This window comes from Streptopelia decaocto, assembly GCF_964273445.1.
Source record: "Streptopelia decaocto genome assembly, chromosome: 6".
NCBI lineage: Eukaryota > Metazoa > Chordata > Aves > Columbiformes > Columbidae > Streptopelia > Streptopelia decaocto.
In genome coordinates, this window is record NC_138660.1 from 20,102,414 (window position 1) to 20,121,010 (window position 18,597).

Below are 18,597 nucleotides of genomic sequence, written 5' to 3' on the forward strand. Positions count from 1 at the left end.
CCTGCAGTAGGAAGCCTGTTCTGAAACTTCAAAAATGGCAAGGCTGGGTAGGTTTACACAGTGCCAGCTGTCCTAGGGGAAGCAGAGCCAGCAGCGGTGTGCTTCAGAGGCTTCTGGGGCAGTGTCAGAAAGCGCAGTGGCCGAGGTTGGAAATCGCTATGCTCAGCGGTGTTGCTGCCGTGAGGATGTAAATTGCTGCACTCGGCGGTGTTGCTGCTGTCAGCTGCTTCACACCAGCACAGATGCTCCAGCTGCTCTGCTGGTGCTGCTGGTCAGAGCAATGGGCAGGTTATTCCAGAGTTAGAATTGATCCTTATGTACAAGTGTTAGCCTAAGTTCAGTCCAAAAAATAGGAGAACACCTAAGGAGGAGTATGGAAACAAAGTTGCGTGAAGCTAATATTGCCACTTAATCGTGGGTGAGGCTGTATTTGTTTTCTCACCCAGTTTTGTTCCCTTCTATTCTGTTTAAGAGAAGAATCTTTATGCAGAGGGAGTATATTCCACAAAGGTTTTATTCTTCCTTTGACTTAGTGCCCCGCTTTTGTTTATTAGTTTTTGGTCTGAAGAAAAGACATTCGTGTTTCCTGCACACCCAGTAGGAAAGTATCTGAACTATTCTGGTTTAAGGTCTTTGGATTCTTCTGGAAAATTGTGTTAAACTGGACTTCCCATTCAGCACTGATCCATCTTTGACTTAGGTCTGACTGGTGGGGTGTTGTTCTGTAGATCCTCTACGTAAAGAAGAAAACATAATCCAGGAATTGGAATAGTTTTATTTTAGCAGATTTTTTTTTTTTTAGGGAATTGGGAATACCTGAGGTATTTTGTGATCATTAACTTAATATTGTTGTTTGGAGAAGCTGAAGGAATGCCAGTAGCTTTTGTTGTTTTTGACACCTGTGAGTTATCAGCACTTACCTGAAGAGCCTTTTGTTTGATAGTCCAGTCTGGTCTGAATGTTCAACGTTGATGTTAATTTAACATCAATTTTTATATAGCAATGGATTCCATTTTATAAGTTACTATCCTCAATGACAAATATCTTCAATTGCAAAATTCCATTTCAGTAAATTTTATGGTAAATCTTATAATTCCCTTCCGCCCATGGGTGAAATACTTGTTTCCTTCCTCTCCCCCATACTAAAAATGTCAATTTGATATAATATGTGAAGTGTTATAAATAAGCACATCCTCATTCCCCTCTGGCTGACTCTGTCTTCATCCAGTACTTCATTTCAATTAAGCATTAGCTAAGTGGGTTTAACAGCAGCTGTTTGTTTAAATAAGCTGTAGAGAAGCATGTTTTGTAACACGCCCAGTATACTTAACTGAGTTCAGGTTCCATTTTAGAAATGACACCCATGAAGCAAGCACTTTATCTTTTTTATAATAAAGAAAAACATGTTTTCACAGCTAACGAGGTTAATGTTCTCTTCATGAAAACCTGCATGTTCATTTTTTCTCTTGTAGAGGGGTGTCTCTAAGTTTTTAAAAAAAAACCAACCCCAAACAACTGAGTTACAACCTTAAATTTGTGAATTTGATGTGAATTTAAACTGTGCTTAAAAATAAGCTTTTTTAGCTTTAATGAGTGAAAACAAGTAATTTTCTAAATATATTGCATTGGAACACTAACTTTTATGTCTTGCTTTGCGTTGATACTAGCCCACAGACTTGAATATAGTACAAGTGTACACATGTTTGTAGTGTATTCAGAGAAGATCTGTGTCTATTCTAAATACAGAACTAAACCAAAACACAAATCCCAGGTTCACAGCTGTTCTAGCATTTGAAATATAAATATTTACAACTACAAGTTATTTGTATTTCCATCTTAAGTGCTAGAATATTATAAATATTAAGTGTGCTGTTTGGCTTTAAAAAAGCTACATACTTGCTAGCTCTTGTGAAATTTTTATAACTAAAATGAGTTTAGATCCTTTAGAACAAGTTTGATATCTTATTAAAGAAATACCACTTTTCACTACTAGTTTTTTTTACTGGGGAAGTAAGACTTGAACCAAGATCATTTTGAGTTAGTGAAGTTACTGGCACTGCTTGTAGGGATATCAACACAAAATGTAACATGGCTTGGATTTGGTTCTAATTTTAGAGCGATATACTTTGCTGCATACTCAAACTGCAAGGAGAAGTTGAACAGTATTTTCAATCCAGATTCTACCCAGGTACACATGGTTTCAGCTGGTGTGGCAGGTAAGGATCTGTAACTTTTTTGCTTCATTCTGGAGTCATCTACAAATGAGAGGTGGCAATAAATGTGGAAAAAACCCAGAAAATGTTCAGTGATTGAATGAGCTCTTTTTGTAGTGGTTGCCTTCTTTGGCCTCTCATTAAACCACCTATCTAGAGAATATGTGCATGAAACTTTACACTTAGCGTTAACGAAGATCTTTGTGTGTGTGCACAGTCTTTTCTAGGAAAACTTGCATGCCTGCTTTTTCAATTGAAGATTTGTCAAATGTAAAATGAAAACTTTCGAAATAGTAATTTTTTGCTCTGCAAGCTATAAACAATGTTGTTTGCACTGGACTCTGGTTTAATGATTCTTTGTTTTTTTTTACCATCAATTTGTGTATCTGATGTAGTTTTGTCTTTCTGAAATAAGCCTACCGATATTTGTATAAATAATATGTAACCCTCCCTCCTCCTTTGTTCAAATACAATTCTGTGTGAAGTTTGCTCTACCACTAAAGTGACGTAGATGAGCAGACTTCTGAAGTTTTCTTATATTTTAATTTCTGGAAATGATTTTCTGTTTTATATCTGCAGTGTAACTTTGGTATATTTTAGCAGCTACCAATATTCGTTGCTTGATATGTGTTTGTGCTTTGGGATCACTAACACAGGGAGTTTAAGGCAGCTGAGCTGAGCTACGGCCACAACCTGGGGAAATCAAAACTTGGGCTGGCAGCACTGTACCTGTTGTTGCCTGTGTCTTTCCTACATAAAACCAATTTTTAAAAGTTCTTTTCTTTATGGACCGTACACACTTAACAGATGAATTCTGACAAATATGGTAGGCTGTTGAAGAGTTTAATTCCTGTCAAATTTTACAACCAGTGTATATAATGTATAAGCAATCTCAATGGACTGTCAAAGGTGATGTCAGAATAATGGGTAGGATTAGTTTTCTATTTAATACTTGCTAATGAGCTGATACATTAAATTGTTATACAGCAAAGAAAACTTAAGTAACATTAGCTTTATATTTAAATAACACTCTTAACACTCTTCTGTAGCACATGAGAAATGTGATGGCAGTTTTAAATCTTAGAAATATAAGGAGAGCTGCTTTATCTTAAATGGGTAGAATAAGGGGCTCAGATGATGCAGTATTTTTATCACCTGGAAATGTGTGTTTTGTTTGTAGGTGAACAGCATGGGGAATGGAACAGAAGGGGATTTCATGAAAAGTTCATCCTAATCAGTTAATTGCTCCAAGATAAATGAATTGTCTTCAGCTCTTTGTCAAGGGGATAAACTGTCTTTAAATTTGGTGGGGGGGAAGTATGGGCAATAAAAACAGGTCTGTCCTCAGGTGAAGACAATTTGGGTAACTGATGCAGTGCTGCAGGCAAACGAAGGTTCCTTATCTTTTGAAGGGACTGCCCTCATTCTGTAATGAAAGCACATTTATGGTGATGTACTGTAGCGAGTTTTCCCAAGTGCTTGCAGACAGACTGTGGTTGGTCAGGGAGTTCTGTATCTGCTGCTTAACCTGCTTCCCTTCCAGAAGGCTGGAATTGTGCATTTGTACTTACATCTGCAGGAGACTGGGGTTAATGTATTTGAGCCTTAATTACTGTTGGCCTTTTTTTACATTTGTATACAAGTTTTAATATTGAACAACTTTTGTGGCTCTTTTTCACACTTACCTAGCTCTGCAGTTGTATTTCTAAACCACATACAGCTGGTGAAACAGAATGCTCAATGCAGGTCAGAACTTACTTTCTCTTGAAATGTCTTGGCGCTGTATCCTACAGACGTTCTCTGGAAGGCCTTTAAAAGAGTGTTGTTTGACAAACAATTTCTCAATACTCAGTCCTGGTGGTATTCTGATTGATACGAAAAGGATGGTAGTTAAAATTAACAGTATTTTCTTGGAACATGCTAACTTTGTTTTTGTAATTCTGATATATTTCAGAAAATGCACTTAAACCAGCTATTAACAGTTTTACCTGCAAGGTTTGTATTGCCGTATGATGCAAATCACGTTAAGGAAATGGCAAAATATCAGGAACAGGATCAAACATAAGTTCTTAATTGGCTGGCTTAAACAGGTTAATGCAGAAGATCACTATAATACTTGCTTTGGAGCTTAAGATTTCAAAATGGGCAAGGTGGATAAACACTTCTAACATTTAGCAAAAAATAATCAGTATTGGTGTTTTTTTCTTTTGCAGCTGCCATTGGTTTCAGTAAGGATTTGAGTAACTCAGTCTTAAATGAGGGGAGTTTTTTTAGTCTGGGTATGGCCTTTCTGTTACATTAATGTAATGAGCCTGAGGTGGTGTTTGCACTTAAAAAGCTTCTCCTGTAGGTTTCAAAATACAATAATGATGCCAAAATACAATTAAAAAAATCTGTAACTTACTGTTTTATGAAAGTACTGTAAATAGTGAATTTTAGTCAACTTTAAATACCGTTGACTTGTATCATGTTAATACGTAAGTATCTCAGGCTAGGCTGATGTCGTTGTTAAACAAGGGTTATTCTATGCACATGGCATTCTTGGGAGTGAGAAGCTGAGGTACGGTATTTTAAGCATTTTTGGGTTCAGGCCTGATTCTTCCTTCTCAACAAAACAAAAAAAATGTTTTATCTTAAGATTCTTTTAGTAAGTTTGTTTTATCCCAAGGAGGATGATTTATGCTACACAATAGTAACTGATGCCTTATGCAATTAGAATTTAATGTTCTCTTGCTGTGTGCTAGCTTCTAGCATATAATTCATGTCACCTTCATACCTAAAATACCTGTGTATTGACATGAAGAAGTACTGGGCATTCTCTTTTGCTCACTACTTGGCATATTACATGGTTCTATTTTTGCAAACTTGGACAGTGACTGCATCTGAAGCATACTAGAAGAATGAGAGCATTTGCTTGTGTGAAGATAGTTTAACTCTGTACATTTGAAACGTGGGCTAAATTCTCAGATTCGCTATAAACTCTGCCTTCTTATTGCACTTACTCAAACTCTTCTGCCACAGAGTAGTAAAACCTGTGGAGAACGGAATGAGATGCTTGATTCCAGTCTGGCTTTCTGATTTGTCTTTTGAATGATTCACAGCCTTGTTCAGACAACATGGTTGCAGATCTGCTGCAAAACTGCCTTGTATGCTATTGCTGTTCTTTCCAGAACTCTGCTGGCAAACCAACACAAACGTAGATTTTTTTATTATTATTATTTATTAAAAAAAATGGGACTACATTATTACTTAGTTTCCATACTTTTGTACCTTTTTAGTAGTATCAAATAAAATGAATATTCAGTTCATTGATTACTGATATTAGAAAGTTTGATTTCATAAGGCATCTATTTTGCTTTTTCAGCCTTAAGACAAGGCTAGCTTTTTTGAATGATGTTTTGAGAGGCAGTGGGGAAGGAGGAGGGTTCACTTGTAAATTTGACATATGGGTAAGTATTTGGAGATGTACAATTGAACTGCTGCAAATGAGCAGAAATTTCAGTACTCAGTGCATTTTACACAATTATTTTAATATCTGTGGCCTGTTCTGATGATTTTTCTTTCTTTTTTCCTAAACTTTTACCTGAAAAGAGTTAGATCTCACAATAACTAATTCACAGATCCTTCCAATGGGATTCGATTTGTACACATGTGTCTGATGAGGTCACTGCTTGTTGTTATGATACAGAAAAGCCTGTGTCTATTTTAGGCATTTACTGTACATTTCTCCCGTGAAAAGAGTGAGATCGTGTCATCTCATGCTCCCCACCCGCAGGTCACTTCCTGCAGAAATATGGACTAACTTAAACCTCGTGAGTACTGAACTGAGCGTCTCTTGCAGCATCTAGTGTAAGAACCACACATTGGGTTTGTAATATCTATTAAATAAACAACGTAAGGGGAATTAACTTTCATGATCTTGAACTCGGATGATGTGCATTGTGCAAAGACATCATTTCTCCTTAACTCTGTTAACAGAGTTTGTTTGGGTTTTTTTCTGGGCGGTTCAGGGAAAGGTAAAAAATACCTTTCACTGATAGCTGCTGCTTTACTTAGCTCTGGCTAATTGGAAGTCCCAACTGGTTAAACAAACCTTTTGGGTTTTTTTTTGTGTCCCAGAGCTGCCTTTAAAATGCTGCAGCTGATAGTCTGTATTGTCACATTATTTCAAAGGCCTCTTTTCTTTTTCTTTTTTAATGTGTTTATAATCTCCTTTCTGTCTTTTTCTGTTTTCTCTTTTGATTTGTTTTTATTTTACTACTTTGGATTTTTAATTCAGCATTCCATATTCACATGCGTCTGTATCAATTATATTGGCTTATAGATTAAAAAAAAAAAAATCCTAACCTTTGAAATATGATGCATAATAGGAATACCTGGGATCTTACCTGTCACTAGCTGGTATAGCTGAAAAAGTAGATGGAGGTAATTCTTCCCATCTGAAACTGGGATGGAATTTTGTAGAAGAAAATAAGACATAGAAAAGTACAGGAGTTTCTGGAGATGCCAAATTAATCTACACTTCTAATGAATCCATAATTGTTATTGAGGATACAACACATTGATAAGCATTTTAAAGCATTATAAAGTTCACTGAGGCTTCTAAAAAGAAAAAAGGAGAAAGGAAACAATTGATAGAGCTTCATAGCAGTTGTTGAAAGTCTCCCACCTTTATTTTTTAACAAGTATTTTTGCTACAGATTTTCTGCCTTTAAAAAGAAAAGCTTATCAAAGATCCCACATGGGATGTTTCTTTTTTTGGAGTGCTTTCCTTGGTGTCAGCATCACTCAACTCTTAATTTTTCTTCTTCTGCTAACTATATTTACTACATCACATGTAAGAATTGAGCTGTAGTCGTTTCATCTTGAAACCTGAATTATTGAAGACGCTTTGATTTGACAGCTTTGGTTGGAACTTGTCACAAAATTTAGTGCTTTTGGCAGCCCTAGGGGAAAAAAATAATTGGCTCTGTCGCTAAGTGTCTGATCCTGCAGTGGTAAATCATGTGTAGAGCGACCCGGGGAGTTGAAGTTGAGGCAGAAGGTGCCGTGTCCTGCCCTGGCAGCCTCCGGGCTCTCCTACTCCCAGGGCAGCCACAGTCCCTGCTGCCCCTGGGGCTCTGCTGCTGGTCCAGATTTAGGAGACAGAGAGACCTCTTGGGGGTTGACTAGGATGGAGAAAAGGCTGAGCAGATAATGCGGTAGCATGCAGCCTAGCAGTAACAAAATTGCAAAGCATGCAGCTAAAATAGGAATGCAAGAGATTTTTTTGGTCTTGTTTGCTTGTAATAACTAGGATACACTTAAGAACTAATATTTTTTTTTTTTTGGAGGCAAGTCCTTCCTTGAAAATGTGTTGGTTAGGGGAAGTCAGTAACTCTTCCCCCCCTTATCTCAAAGCCTTTGTTGCAGTCCTGTGCATTTCTAGTGCCTTTCACTGCACTACAGGTGTGGAAACATTTTGATTTGAAGTAAAAGAAAGTTAAAGCTTTCTTAGTGCTAGTATAAGAAAATTAAAAAATGCAAGAACAAGGTTTCCTTTCAGTTTAGTTCAACCCAGGATCAAGTGCTGTTGGAATCAGCGGAGTTTCTGTGGCATTAAGTGACAGGTCAGAAGGGCTCAGGCTAGTTGAACTACAGAACCTTTTTTGCGGATGCAATCTGTTTTAAAAACATCCCTTGTCTTATGGCAGAGTAGTTCACTGATGCTTTGGGTATTTACCCAATGCAGATATGAAACACTTCTGGCTTGTTAGGATTTCATGCCAGCGTATGGAGGGCTATATATGTACCTAGAGATATTAAAAAATTAGTAGTAATGTATCAAAAAAAGCCAACCCCAAACCTTTATAATCTACCACAGGAACTTATTTAGTTAGGAGGTTTAAGTCAATTTTAAATTCTATTTAATCTAACAGCTAAGTTGAAATCCCTAATGTGGTTTTACTGTTTTGGCAGAGAAATATAGCTAAATCTTAGTAGCTGCTAAACCTTGTAGTTTGTCTTTAGAACTGTAATTGAAAATCATAATGACCTATTTAAGATTTGGGGGTGGGGGTAGAACAAACCTTAAAACAGTTAAGATCCCCTGGCATTTCTCTGAGTATTGCAGTCATTTGTGTGCAATGTAAATGTAGATTGTGATTAAACAGAAGTAACATGTATGCAAGCAGTTCTGCTAAATAGATATAAGCTGTTAATGATCTCCATAAACAAGCTTATCAATAGCCTGTTTGTTGTATAAGTTTTGTGCATCAGAATGCACTGAACAAGGTAACTCTGTGTTGCTTTCCCACCCCCCGGTCCATTCCCTTGCAGGAGGGCAGCATGTGTTTGTAGTGATATAAAGTGATGTGTGTCACTTAGCAAGTGTCTAAATTCGTCATCTCTTGCCTGGCCATGTTCCAGCTCTTCCCTTTTCCTCTTCTCTCATGCAGACATGACACCTCATTAATGGTGCATGTGTGGTATTACAACTCTAGATGGTTTTTATTTTGCCTCTTTTTTTTTCTTTTTTCTTTTCCCAGAGCTGCCTTTCACTCTGCTCTTCTTCTCTCCACAGTTGTGTGGAAGTAAGAGTGATTCTTAATACTTTTCTTTATTTTTTTTTTTGTTTCCTTCTCTCTTTTTCTTATTTTTCTTTTTCTTTAGTGGACTGAAAATCCTAAAGCTATGACCCTTTGCCCTTATGCAAGCCTGACTAGTTGCTGAATGTCTGGATAGTTAGAAGTCATACTATTTACTTTAACAATTTTAAACCTCATATGTTTGTAAAAGTATTCCTAGGCCAACCAACAATCTCTGCTTTGAATACTAAATAAAACATTAGCACTCAAATTTAACTGCTCTTTATAGTTCAGTATTAAAAGATCTCTTAACTTACGGTAATACATGCCTTTTAACTGCACCAAAAGTAGTACTTATTCAGTCTGCATGCTTTTAAACTCGGATTGTATTTCAGGTGGCACATTAAATTGACACAATGTTTTACAGCATCTCAAATTGCTACAGCTGTATCTGCAATGCATTCTTATTGACATGTTTGCCAAATTGGCTAATATTAGTGTAGGTAGCCTTGCTGTTCTGTGGTGGTGTTACGATTAGATAGGTAGGGAAATGTACACAATTGGGCTTACTTTACATGTGATGTCTCTTGCTAAGAATCAAACTTAGTCAATATTGATGCAAAATTAAAAAAAAAAAAAAAAGCTAAATGTTTATTGGCTTTATGGATTTGTGAAATATCAGTGAAGGGCTACAATGGGTACTTCCTAAAAATCAGTATAGTCCGAGTTTTTGCATCCACTGTTCCTTTGTGGGTTTCAAACTTAGATGTGGTTGCTCTTGTGATACTATCACATCTAACTTTTCTTTTTAAATATTTTAGGTTTTACTGCGATCACAACAACTAATCCCATTTGGCTAGTCAAGACACGATTACAGCTTGATGCAAGGTATAGTGACCACGGGAAATCTAACTGCTGTAAAAAGATTTTGCTTAAAAGTTGTGAATCTGTTCTGCATCACAAAATGGAATGATTCTTTAAATATCCAACACTTCAAATTAGAAAGTTGATGCTGATCTATCTCCAAGTTACACTCATTTTTCTCTGTTTAGTCTGTGTTGTGAGGCATGCTTGAGGCACGGGGGTAGACTGACCATCACATTTTGAATGAACTACAAAGTTAACAGTCTCATTAAAATATGCTTGCATTTTTTTTCAGTAATGCATTCTCTTTGTTTTTAGTTGTTAAGCTAAAAATTCCTGAAATAAGGATTTAAGTTTTTAGCAAAAGTTTAGAAAAATGCCTGAAACATCCTGCATTTCATTTTTACATAAGAACTGCAGCCTGTAAAAAGGGGAAGACTGCTTTTGTGGATCAGGACACAGGAATTGTCTTAAAGCCAGATAGTCAACACAAGTTGTTTGGACTTAATAAACAGTTTCTGTAATAGATTCAATAATATTACAAAACTTGTAATCAAGTACAGTTTTATGCAAATAGTGAAGAAGAAAGACTTTTCTATTCCCATCTATTTAAGACCATAGGGAGAGGCTGCTATGATGCAAGTGTCTCAGTGCAACTGTCTCATTCATTTTATAGACTTTGCATACTAAGTTTTCAGTAAGAATACAAAATTCTTTCTCCAGCCATTCTAAACACATTAGCAAGCCACGTATTCCTATTTTGGAGATTTGTTGGACTTTCTGTATGAAGTGCATATTAACATTTTTCCTCTTAGCAGGCATATTAGCAGCTGCAAAGTGACCATAGTAAGTATATCCCAGAGCTAGTTTTACTGTGAGATTGGGGTAATAATTCCATAACTGATTCCAGGGGGATTTTAGTGCTTATGTGCAACCTGATGGCATCTTCTGCCTCTGCTTGTTTATCACTGATTATTCAGTTAAATTGGTTAAACTATAGGGCTTTAAGGAAGTTAAGGAGAATGGTGGATTACTTGTGCACGTTATTTCTGTACATTCTATCAAACACATTGCTCATGTGGGAGACCTGAAGAAGGATCTTCTAACTTTGGGTAGGACACTGCAATTGCATGGGCTAGTCTAGCACATACTGCAGCTGCAGCTCTTGTAATTCAGTTGTGATTAGAGGCATAAAACTGCTTGGCCTGCAGGATTATCCTGGCCTGAGCTTTTGTTGCAGTTCTCAAAAATTCCTCTGATCCCAGTAAGGGCTGCAGAAGGCATGTAGTTTTTTTCCAAAGTGAAATTGCTTTGGCCTTCAACATGCACCTACAAGATGCACCTTGAGCATCAGAAGAACAAGGTCTTACAGCAGAATGTGTCCGTGCCCCTGTCCAGGGACTGGGGTCCCCCTGGAGCTGCAGCTGTAGGTCCAGCTGCTCTTCTCACCAGTTGTTCTTTGCCTCTTTTCTCTTGCCTGCCAGCAAATCGATGCCAGCACCCGAGTTCTCTGCCACCTAGTGTACTGGAGATCTGATCTGCAGCCGTGTGTGCCCACTCTCTCTTAATTGTGCTTGGTACCTTGTTTCATTTGTGTCTGGCACTGCAGGTTCAAACTGTTGGGACTTAAATTCTGCCATCGAGTGTCTCATCATACTACTTACTGTCTTTGACACAGTATCTGTATGAATTACCATAACCTCTTAAAAGGTTATTTGCTGTTTTATTCTGTGACTTGTTCCCTGTGGGAGACCTCTGCTGGCAGAATCTGTGTGCTTCAAGTGCCTGCACTCCTGCAGTGAGGCAGATTTTATGCAGTGTTGTAATGATTTTGCATAGCTGTGTACAGTGTGCTAAGTATTTCAATATGCACATCTCAATTCAGTAAGCAAGCTAAAAAGAGGAATAAGATTTTATTTACCAAATACTGCTTGATACAGTAGTGTCTAATGACCACTTTCCTTGACATCTGCAGTGACTTAGTTGAATCAAATAATAGAAGTCTGTGTTGTATTGGTTGGTATGATCCCTTTGGATATGCCAGTTGTTTGCTGATAGCTGTGATGCTGCAAGGCCTGCTGTTTGAAAGCCACTGAAATTACCATGCTATGCAGCTGTTTGAGGCAAAAATTAGAGAAAATCCAGTCTTATTAAGCAGAAGAAAATGGTCTTTTTTTGTATGAGTCACTGACAGTTCATTTGGGCATCTGTTTTCAAGCAATGTAGTCCTTTATTCTGTAAAACTCGGGGAGGCCTAGTGCTGTCCAACTTGTCTATGCAATATGTGACATTTGGCTTTGATTCGGTGTAATGCTTTACCTGTGGTTAGTGCTGAAGGCCTTTGAGACTTTCAAGTTCTGTGTGTTCTTAAATGATTCTGAATTGGAGCCCCTCTGCATCAGTGTGAGATGTTTCCTAAGTTCTCCTGTCACTCAAGCAGAAATAATAATAATAATAATAATAATAATAATAATAATAATAATAATAATAATAATTATTATTATTATTATTATTATTATTATTATTATTATTATTATTATTATTATTATTATTATTATTATTATTATTATTATTATTATTATTATTATTATTATTATTTTCTAGTTTCAGGTTGCACCAGATTGATGTCTGTCTTGTTCTCTCCTTTTTAGAAATCGTGGAGAAAGGCGAATGAGTGCACTTGAATGTGTCCAAAAAGTTTATCGATCAGATGGTATTAAAGGCTTTTACAGAGGAATGTCTGCATCTTACGCAGGCATATCTGAGACTGTTATTCATTTTGTTATTTATGAGAGTATTAAGAGAAAACTCCTGGAGTATAAGACTGCTTCTGCCATGGACAATGAGGATGAATCGGCAAAAGAAGCTTCGGACTTTGTTGGAATGATGATGGCTGCTGCCACTTCCAAAACTTGTGCAACATCAATAGCATATCCCCATGGTAAGTGGGGCATGTACAGCTGAGAGCCTGAATACAATTGATCAAAGGGAGTCTTTTCAGTGATCTTTGTAGCAGGCTTTGGCTCACTTGCTCCTCAGGAACTATTTCTTTGTCTAAAGTTTCTCACATCAAATTCATCCGGTCAACATGAGCATAGTATTCAGAAATGAAAGTATTTTCAAGAGTATATCTAGCAGAGGCCCTTCTTAGGCAACCTTTATTTTTTTCCAAAGGATTTGCCAGGGTATAGCCCAAAATATGTAAGGAAAAGGTCCTTTTTCACTTGGAATCTCTGTTTACTCAGCCATTGCACATAATTTGCCAGGAAGTTCTTGTCCCCCTTCTAGGAAAACAGGCTGTCTAGTTTGATTTTCAGTTGCGCTTAATTTTCCTGCAAAGTAGTTGTCTATACATTAAGTTTGTTAATGGATCGAGTACTTCATTAGTGGCAACTTCCAAGCTAAAAATAAGTCCAAACAGTCCTCTTCTGGATTTTAACTAAGCAAATGAACTTTCCTTGCTTAGCTAGATAGGCAATACTACTGAAAATTTAACATGTTTTCCTCTTACACAAACTTGGTTTGCTTCTCTGTTTTCCATCTTCCTGCTGTTTTTAGAGAGTTTTTCTGAGACTGAGACCTTGGAGAGGGGGAGAGGTGGCATTTTAACGTGAAATCACTAATTGGTTCCTGAAACTATAATGAAAAGTGGTGAACATAACCACTGTGGTTTTTCTTTGTACAGAGGTTGTACGAACAAGACTAAGAGAAGAGGGAACAAAATACAGATCTTTCTTCCAGACATTATCTTTGCTTGTGCGAGAAGAAGGGTATGGATCCCTCTACCGAGGTTTAACTACACATCTGGTCAGACAGATTCCAAACACGGCTATCATGATGTCAACATATGAAGCAGTAGTCTACTTGCTCGATGGATAGCAGCGTGACAAGGCTTCCTAGAAGAAAGTAGAAGACTGAAAGACTGGAGTGGACCACTGAATGTCAATGCCAATGTGGTGGGAAGAAGGAAAGTTGTATCAGGAACATGCAGCTATGGACAAAACAGAAGGTTGATCTTGGGCAACTATGAATAATTTTACGCCTTATTGTATGGTCTCTTGGCAGTGTGACACATGGGAACTGCCCCGTACAGAATGCCTTTGTTCATCTCTTAATTCAAAATTGTTACTTTGTTTTTGTCTGTTAATCTAGACAAGGTCATTCAGTCATCTTCAGAGACCTGATGGGTGAGGTTGGGGGGTAAAATATATTCTTGGGCAGCCTTATTCACTTGTTAGTGATTGCTCTCAACTACATCCTTTTTGTTGTACTGCCCAGTAACCTGTTGGAAGAATGAAGAAGACAGTACTTTCATACCTTTCCATACCTTTAACTTCAATTCAGTTGTTCTCAAGATTTGTAGAGAGACTGAGGTAGTAGTCAGTGTGTAAAGTTTTCCATGTTTTACCTCAAGACAAAATGTGGTGCAGGACCCAGAACACAGTTATTTCTTTGCTACAAAAGATGACACTTGGTTTGGGGTGTTTTTTGAAGTTTGAGCAGTGTTGTTAAGTTAGTGAGAGAGGACATGATTTTTGAACTCTTCAGGTTATCAATCTGTTAATATTGGTATATGTGGATTTCTAGTTCTGCTGCATCAACCTTTTTATTTTCTGGAACTTTCCTTCCATAAGTAAGAGAGACCTATTAAACATTGTACCTATATCATTGATTTTCTTGCCAATCTGTCAGGTCCCTCACATAGCTAAGTAGAAACTTGCTGAATGCAAATTCATAATCTTTTAAAGGATTCTTAATGTGATGAGAAATCTCAACTAGTCCAGCCTATAATTTGTGAAGACAAGGATTCACTCAAATAGTTTCATGCTACCGAAGACCAAGCCGTATTACCCTAAAATGTCAGGCAAATCCTGACTTGGATTACCAGTATCTGTGTGGGAGTGCAGGGGGAGAACACATCACCATGGCTAAGGCAAGCAGAAAGCAGTTGAAGTTGTGATAGATCTTTCCAGTGCAGACAGCCTCTGTGCAGAACGATGGAGGAAATTGTGATTGAGATTTTCTTGTAAGCATTCCCCTTGTAATTGCTGTGTCACTTCTCCCAATTTGAGCCTGTGTACTGAACTGCAGCTGATAGTGTAACCTTGTCCTCCCTAGTGTCTGAATATTCAGGCATTGTTTTGTTGTTCTATAAGGCACTTGCAAAGCAATGCATTGCATTCAGCAGTGAGGCTTAGCTAGTTTTTTCTGCAATAATTGACAGAGTTTTCCAAAAACATACAGTTGGAGCATCAGAATAAAAAGCTTAATGTTTCAAGAGGTGGTACAGCTTTCCAAACAGGTATCTTTTATCTGTACCTTGAGTACTTCTCAGTCTGCATCCATGATCCTTCTGAGGAAGATTGTAATTATAAATTGGGGGCAATAGCTTTCTACAGATAAATGCTGCCGCAGTGGTGCGGACAGAACTGTGCTATCAACTCTTCCAGCGTGGTACTTAGTCCACTCAAACTGGGCATTGTGTGCAATGGCTTTACTTTATGAACGGCTCCTTATGCACTTTGTGGCCACCTTCCGGCCTATGACTTTTCTTCCTCTGACTGGTTATCTGTAGTTGAACTGTGTTCAGAACATGCAGTTTGGTTTTAAACAAAGCATGTGGTTTGTTTTCTGTGTAAGTTACGCAGGATAAAACATTTTATGCTGTAGATCCGTAGCATCTCTGTTGCAGTAGTTCTGTAGGCTGGCCGTAAAAGCTTAAAACTTACAGAACAATCTGCCTGGGTTTTTCTCATTTGCTTTTGTTTATTTTGACCCTTGTCATGTTCTCCACACAGTATCAGAGTATTTGAGTGTTTTGTGTAATTGTACTAATTGCTCATCCTTTGAAAAGCTGCCTGTAGTATCTAGAGCAACCTTGCAGTGGAGGCTTAGCTATATTGGCTTCCTTCACCTTGGGCAACCTTATCTTAGCTTTTAAAGACAGAGAGACATGGTCTGTGATAGGACCAAAGGTGAACTTGATTGTTTTAAAGAAACGAGGGGAGTGCTTAAATGTGTGTTCTCAAGTGGGTTTTTTCTAGTGATGTCTCTAGGAAGAGTCTGGAATATGAATGATTCTGACCTAAGTCTTGCTGTGATGCCATTGTTCAGATAACAGGGTGCAATTTCTCTTCTGTAGAAAGTGGATTACTCTTCAGGCTACCCAGATTATTCAGTCATAACCAAAATTTAAACTGGGAAAGACGGTATTCAGCTTTGAATACAATTAACACTTGTATTAGCCCAGGCTTCATGAGAGTTGCCCTCCTCTGTTTATTGCATACATTCTCCCTTGGTTGTGTTCATCTTCCATTAATTCACTGGCACTGTGTGCACGCGCCTTGGTTGGGAGTTGACAAGTAGGGAATGTTAACAAGGACAGTTGAATATGGGAGACAACACCTAAAAATAGACAATCGTCTTATTATTCTGACTTTTTAATGGGTGTTTAAACAATGTTTTAAACTTCAGGGGTGATATTTGGGCTTGCTTTACGTAACAAAACATAAACCCAAAATTTTGGGGGATTTTTTTTGTTGTTTTTATCTGGCAGTACACACAAAGTTACCTCTGAAATATTTCCCAAAGATCTTTGTTATTTATGTAGTTTTCTTGATATTTATTATAAAAACTCAAAGGGAATAAGATGCTACATTGAGTAATATCTTCAACTACAGAACTGAAAGGAGTGCATTTAAACTTTGTTGTAACTTAGATGGTCATCCTGAAGTCTGTTTGAATGTAGTGTACTTGTCACACCTTTGTGTGCTAGAGGCAAAGGAGTTGCATGTCTCAGTTGTTAATTAGTTTTCTCATATTTCCCTTGCCTACATGAAATTTCAGTGTTATTGAAGCTGTTAATTTGCTTCGGGAGCCGCTGTGAGGCTGCAGGTTCCCAAGCAGTCAGGAGGTGGCACTGGAGCCCAGGGGACCAGGCGGGCTGCGGGTGTCACCAGTGGCTGTGGCGTGCTGGGGGGACATGGCAAGGTGGCCCGAGTTTTGAAAGCCATTTTAAAAATTTGCTGAATGCAGTCACATTTCTCAGCCCCTCTACTACCCCTTTGGTCCCTGTAGAGCAGTGTGAAAATGGGAGTTGTGTGTTGCCGAGGGCTGAGCCCTCAGGCCAATAAATCTGTTTCTGTCCAAATTGCTGATCTGCTGGCCTGTGTTGTTCTTAAGTAGGTTTATGCTAGGGATTTATGGAGTTTTTTAGGGTTTTTTAACTGTAACTGAAACATCAACCTGTCCACTTGCATATTGATATTGCCCCTGTCTAGTTCCCTGTTTACTTAATGCACTCCATATATTTCTTTTCAGATTGAGGTGTTTGTTAATGAGTTTCTGCTATTGTTTTTGTTCTTATAATGACATTTGTAACATTCCTCAGACCGTAGCGTTTTAAAAGAATGCTTCCAGAGACAAAACACTGGAGAGCCTTTATAAATGTTGCTTCCTGTTTAAACTGTTTAAATTTGGAAAACAAGCTGACCACTGAAGTGTGCCTAGGTAAATGTACTGCTTTGTTCAACTTTCTGTCTGTTAAGACTCAGTTATGTACGTTTTCAGTTCTTCTATTTAAGCAAGTCTGCCTACCCTGCATATGTGAACATAATGATGCCCTCGGAGTCATAGCTAAACGCTCACAAGTGACAGCTGGAGAATACTCCAGTACTCACGTGAGGTTTGCTATTGTTCTTGCATACATGTAGTAAACTATGTGCATTTACTCTGTATTTATATTGTTTTTTGTTTGGATTGCTTTAAACTTCAAAGCAAATTAAAATGACGTGCTTCTATTCCAATGCTGCCTTCTGTGCTAAACTACACTACTTTTAACCTTTTAATTTTTCTATTATTCACATATACCAGTGCCTGGACAATTGTGATTAAAAATGAGCAAGTCACTAGGAGATGCCAATGAATCATTTTACCTTGTACCAAGCTGAAAATATTGTATCTGTGTGGTACCTGTAATATGTTCCTTTTGGAGGAGTTCATGGCTGACTTAAACTAGTTGGGTATGTTCTTGCAGTTGGATTTGAATGCTGTTACTGCTGCGGAACTGAGTGTTACTGTCTGTCAACTGAGAAATCAGTAACTAGTGATCAGAGAGTTTGTGTCCATTTAAAGTGCCAGCTAACACAAAGCACTGCTGACAAAAATGAAGGGCAGTAATTCCTTAAAATGTTCAGACCTAATTGCATGTGCAGTTATAACCAAATCCTTGAATCTGAAACATTAGATGTAGGTTTTGTTTGGTGATTGTGTGCTGTGTTTTTCCCCTCTCTGTGTTCTGGAACCGAATCCTTTGCAGCCTTTGATATGGGGCCAGGCTTGATGTGTCCAATTTGATTTTTTTTTTTTTTAAGCTATTCAGAGCTATTTCAAAACTTGCATTAAAACAGCATGTGTCTTGGTTTTTGGTTTTTGATTGCTTGTTTTAAGTAGGTGTTAATGTGAATTGACCTACCTTGCTCTGCTTCTGAGACTTTCTAACTTTGAGGCCAGCCAGGCTTACAAATGACCAGTCTTCTGGAATCAGTACAGGCAACCAGTGTGTTTATCCCTGCCATAGCTGAAATTATGCCTGTAACTGACATAATTGTGTCTGTAATTGATCTCTCACTTCAACTCCATGAGAGGCACATTGGCAGGGCAGAGCTCAGGTGAAGTGTTTGGAGATGTTTTGACAGTCATGCTGCTTTACAACCCGTTCTGCTGGAGATTGCCCTGGACAAAATGCATGTATATAAAATAAAGGTGTATTGGAAGTCCTAATTGGGTTATGGCATGGCATTAATGCTGTAGTGTAGTCTGACATAGGTGCAACCTAAAAGCTTGTGAGGTTTACCATTGACCTCTTTCACAAAATAAAGCCCTTAAATTTGATAATGCTCTTAACACTCCAATAAAAAGGTACTTCCAGAGACAAGTACTTCTCTCACCTTCTA

General features: G+C 37.9%; 1 protein-coding gene across 3 annotated transcripts in view; it reads left to right on the forward strand.

Annotated features, from left to right (window-relative positions):
* Positions 1–18,060, forward strand: part of SLC25A36 (solute carrier family 25 member 36) — a 33,012-nt gene extending 14,952 nt beyond the window's left edge. For 2 of the 3 annotated variants that reach the window (XM_082055357.1, XM_082055359.1), the window contains 5 exons: positions 2,116–2,216; positions 3,394–3,450; positions 9,601–9,667; positions 12,295–12,584; positions 13,329–18,060. In XM_082055357.1, coding sequence (XP_081911483.1) covers positions 2,116–2,216; positions 3,394–3,450; positions 9,601–9,667; positions 12,295–12,584; positions 13,329–13,522 — 709 coding nt within the window. In that variant the 3' untranslated portion in view covers positions 13,523–18,060. The remainder of the gene's footprint in view (positions 1–2,115; positions 2,217–3,393; positions 3,451–9,600; positions 9,668–12,294; positions 12,585–13,328) is intronic. The other variant, XM_082055358.1, reaches the window with a different exon arrangement.
* Positions 18,061–18,597: the final 537 nt, after the last annotated feature.